The sequence below is a fragment of the Eurytemora carolleeae genome, unplaced genomic scaffold, assembly GCF_000591075.1.
Source record: "Eurytemora carolleeae unplaced genomic scaffold, Eaff_2.0 scaffold2920, whole genome shotgun sequence".
In the NCBI taxonomy this organism is placed as follows: Eukaryota; Metazoa; Arthropoda; class Copepoda; order Calanoida; family Temoridae; genus Eurytemora; species Eurytemora carolleeae.
In genome coordinates this window covers 1-2462 of record NW_019398807.1, presented here as the reverse complement: position 1 = coordinate 2462, position 2462 = coordinate 1, and the positions used below count along the sequence as shown (strand labels likewise).

Genomic DNA, 2462 nt, shown 5'->3' with positions numbered 1-2462 from the left:
CTTTGGAATTAAATGCACTAAATCTTCACCGACAAAAAAATGACTATATTTTAATTCAGAATTTATCTTATTTACTTTTATACTTATAAGACCTAAATCTCAGAAATAACGAACAAAATTTAAACAGCAATAAAGTATGTGATAATAGTTTTAAAGAGGTCAATATTAATTAATTAAAAACTAAATATCTGCATCATTCCATGATCAGTAGGTTTGAAAAACAAAATTTTATAAATGTCTCCGAAGCTCTGCGTTAAACTGTATTATCTGTGAAATTTTGTTAAAATATTTAATAAATGACAAATTATAAATATAAAACTAAATCTTGAATTAAAAGTTAGTGCACTGCTTCTTCAGTTTTTCAAAAATCATTCTTTCTCTAATGGATACAAATGGATGTATAACGGATAAAAATGGATGTATAACGGATAAAAATGGATGTATAACGGATAAAAATGGCTGTATAACGGATAAAAATGGATGTATAACGGATAAAAATGGATGTATAACGGATAAAAATGGATGTATAACGGATAATAATGGATGTATAACGGATAAAAATGGATGTAAAACGGATAAAAATGGCTGTATAACGGATAAAAATGGATGTATAACGGATAAAAATGGATGTATAACGGATAAAAATGGATGTATAACTGATAATAATGGCTGTATGACGGATAAAAATGGCTGTATAACGGATAATAATGGTTGTATAACGGATAATAATGGATGTATAACGGATAACAATGGATGTATAATGGATAATAATAAATGATAACTATAGCTTACTGGTCTTTTAAAACTGCCATTTTTCTTGTAAATCGTTTCACTAGTAATTTAGGAAATAAAAATCCTTTTTTTGTGATTTTAAATTACCGGAAATAAAAATACTTTCGTTCGAAAATTTTGGTTTTATTAAAAAAATAAACTTTGAACGAAATTTTTTATCCAATTTAAAGCAAAAAAATGGCAGTCCACATTTTGGAAATGCCAGGACTAAGGAAATTTTCTGGTGAAACTATTGTTGCAACAAAAACATATAAAAGTGGGGCGGAAAATTGATGTCGCAAGTTATTTAAAAGATCAAATCTTGAAAAGAAATTTTCAAAAACAAAAATGAAATTTGCAAAAAATGAAATTTGCAAAAAATGAAATTTTTAAAAACAAAAATGAAATTTTCAGAAACAAAAATGAAATTTTCAAAAACGAAAATGAAATTTTTACTTTAAAAAAAGTATTATAGTGAGTTAGTTCGGTAATTTCAAAGCCCAGGGTGTTGCGACACTTTCTCTGAAACTTGTTGTAACTTTCAGACCAGGATCAATGAATGTCATCATGTATGTGATGTTTGGGCAAGTTTGTACAAAAGCGAATTAAGACTAGATAAGTTTATTACCCTGAAGCAAGTTAACAAAAAAATAACGATTTCTAATTACAAACATTAACATTGACAAATATAACTAAAACATTTTAATCACAAAAAAAGCTCTTTATAATTATTGCCTTGATAATGCAAAAACTGGTATGGGCATTTTTCACTTTTTTGAAAATGACGTTGACCGTCAATGTTAAAAACGAAACGATCGTTTTAGAAAAAAGAAATTATCAATAACTTTTAAAATTAAAAAAAACTAAAAAATTGTTTTGAGGTTAAAACTAAAAATTTTCGCTTTTAAAGGGAGTGTTAATATTTCATAATATTTTTGATTTTGTTTTTTTAGATTAATTTTCGCTGGCGCTGGATTTTCGAACATTCCTGGAAAATATGAAAATGTCGTCTTCATTATCAAAAATCCTCGAAACAGGAAAAATGTAACTCTCAGATCATGAAAAATATAAAATATTATGAAATATCAACTATTTACGAATGCGTCGAAAAATAATCGATGACTATTGTTTGTAATATCTGAATGATTTGTTGGGAATTAAATAGATTTTTTACGATCCGAGTTGAATGTTGCATCTTTCCAAATTTGAATAAACACTACGTTCTTCGGTGTGAGTCGTTTTTAACAATTTTCTCCTTATAGACGCAACAGATAGAAGTAAAATTAGTAGCGATCAAAAGCGCTTTTTTATCGCATTAAGCCTATACCCCCTTTCATTTTTCGCGAACACTCCCTTTAAAACAGAAAGGAAACATATTTTAAAACACTATTGGTCTGGAGAAGTTATTTCTAATGTAGGCAATAGTTTTTTTTTAAAAATTTTTATCTTGTTCTGTTTTTCGTTTTTTATTAGTTTTTTTTCTGAAGACGAAAATTCGTTAGTTAGTTGGTCAAAACTAACACGAGAAACTTTCATTTTTCCGATTGTTTTTAAAAACGATATTTTTTCGAACGTTTTAAAATGATATTCATCCCTATTACAAACATTATATTACAAAATAATCACTTCATATTTACATAAGATTACAGTCAAACTCTGTATATTAAAACAATATTAAAACATTTATAAAT

The 2462-nt window shown here is 26.7% G+C and overlaps 1 protein-coding gene across 1 annotated transcript; it reads left to right on the top strand.

The window, feature by feature from the left end:
- Nucleotides 1-382: 382 nt before the first annotated feature.
- Nucleotides 383-755, top strand: LOC111717646 (antistasin-like; the record flags this gene model as incomplete). Its single annotated transcript, XM_023493140.1, has 1 exon — nucleotides 383-755. A coding segment is annotated over exon 1 (373 nt), but the record flags the coding sequence as incomplete, so codon positions are not given.
- Nucleotides 756-2462: the final 1707 nt, after the last annotated feature.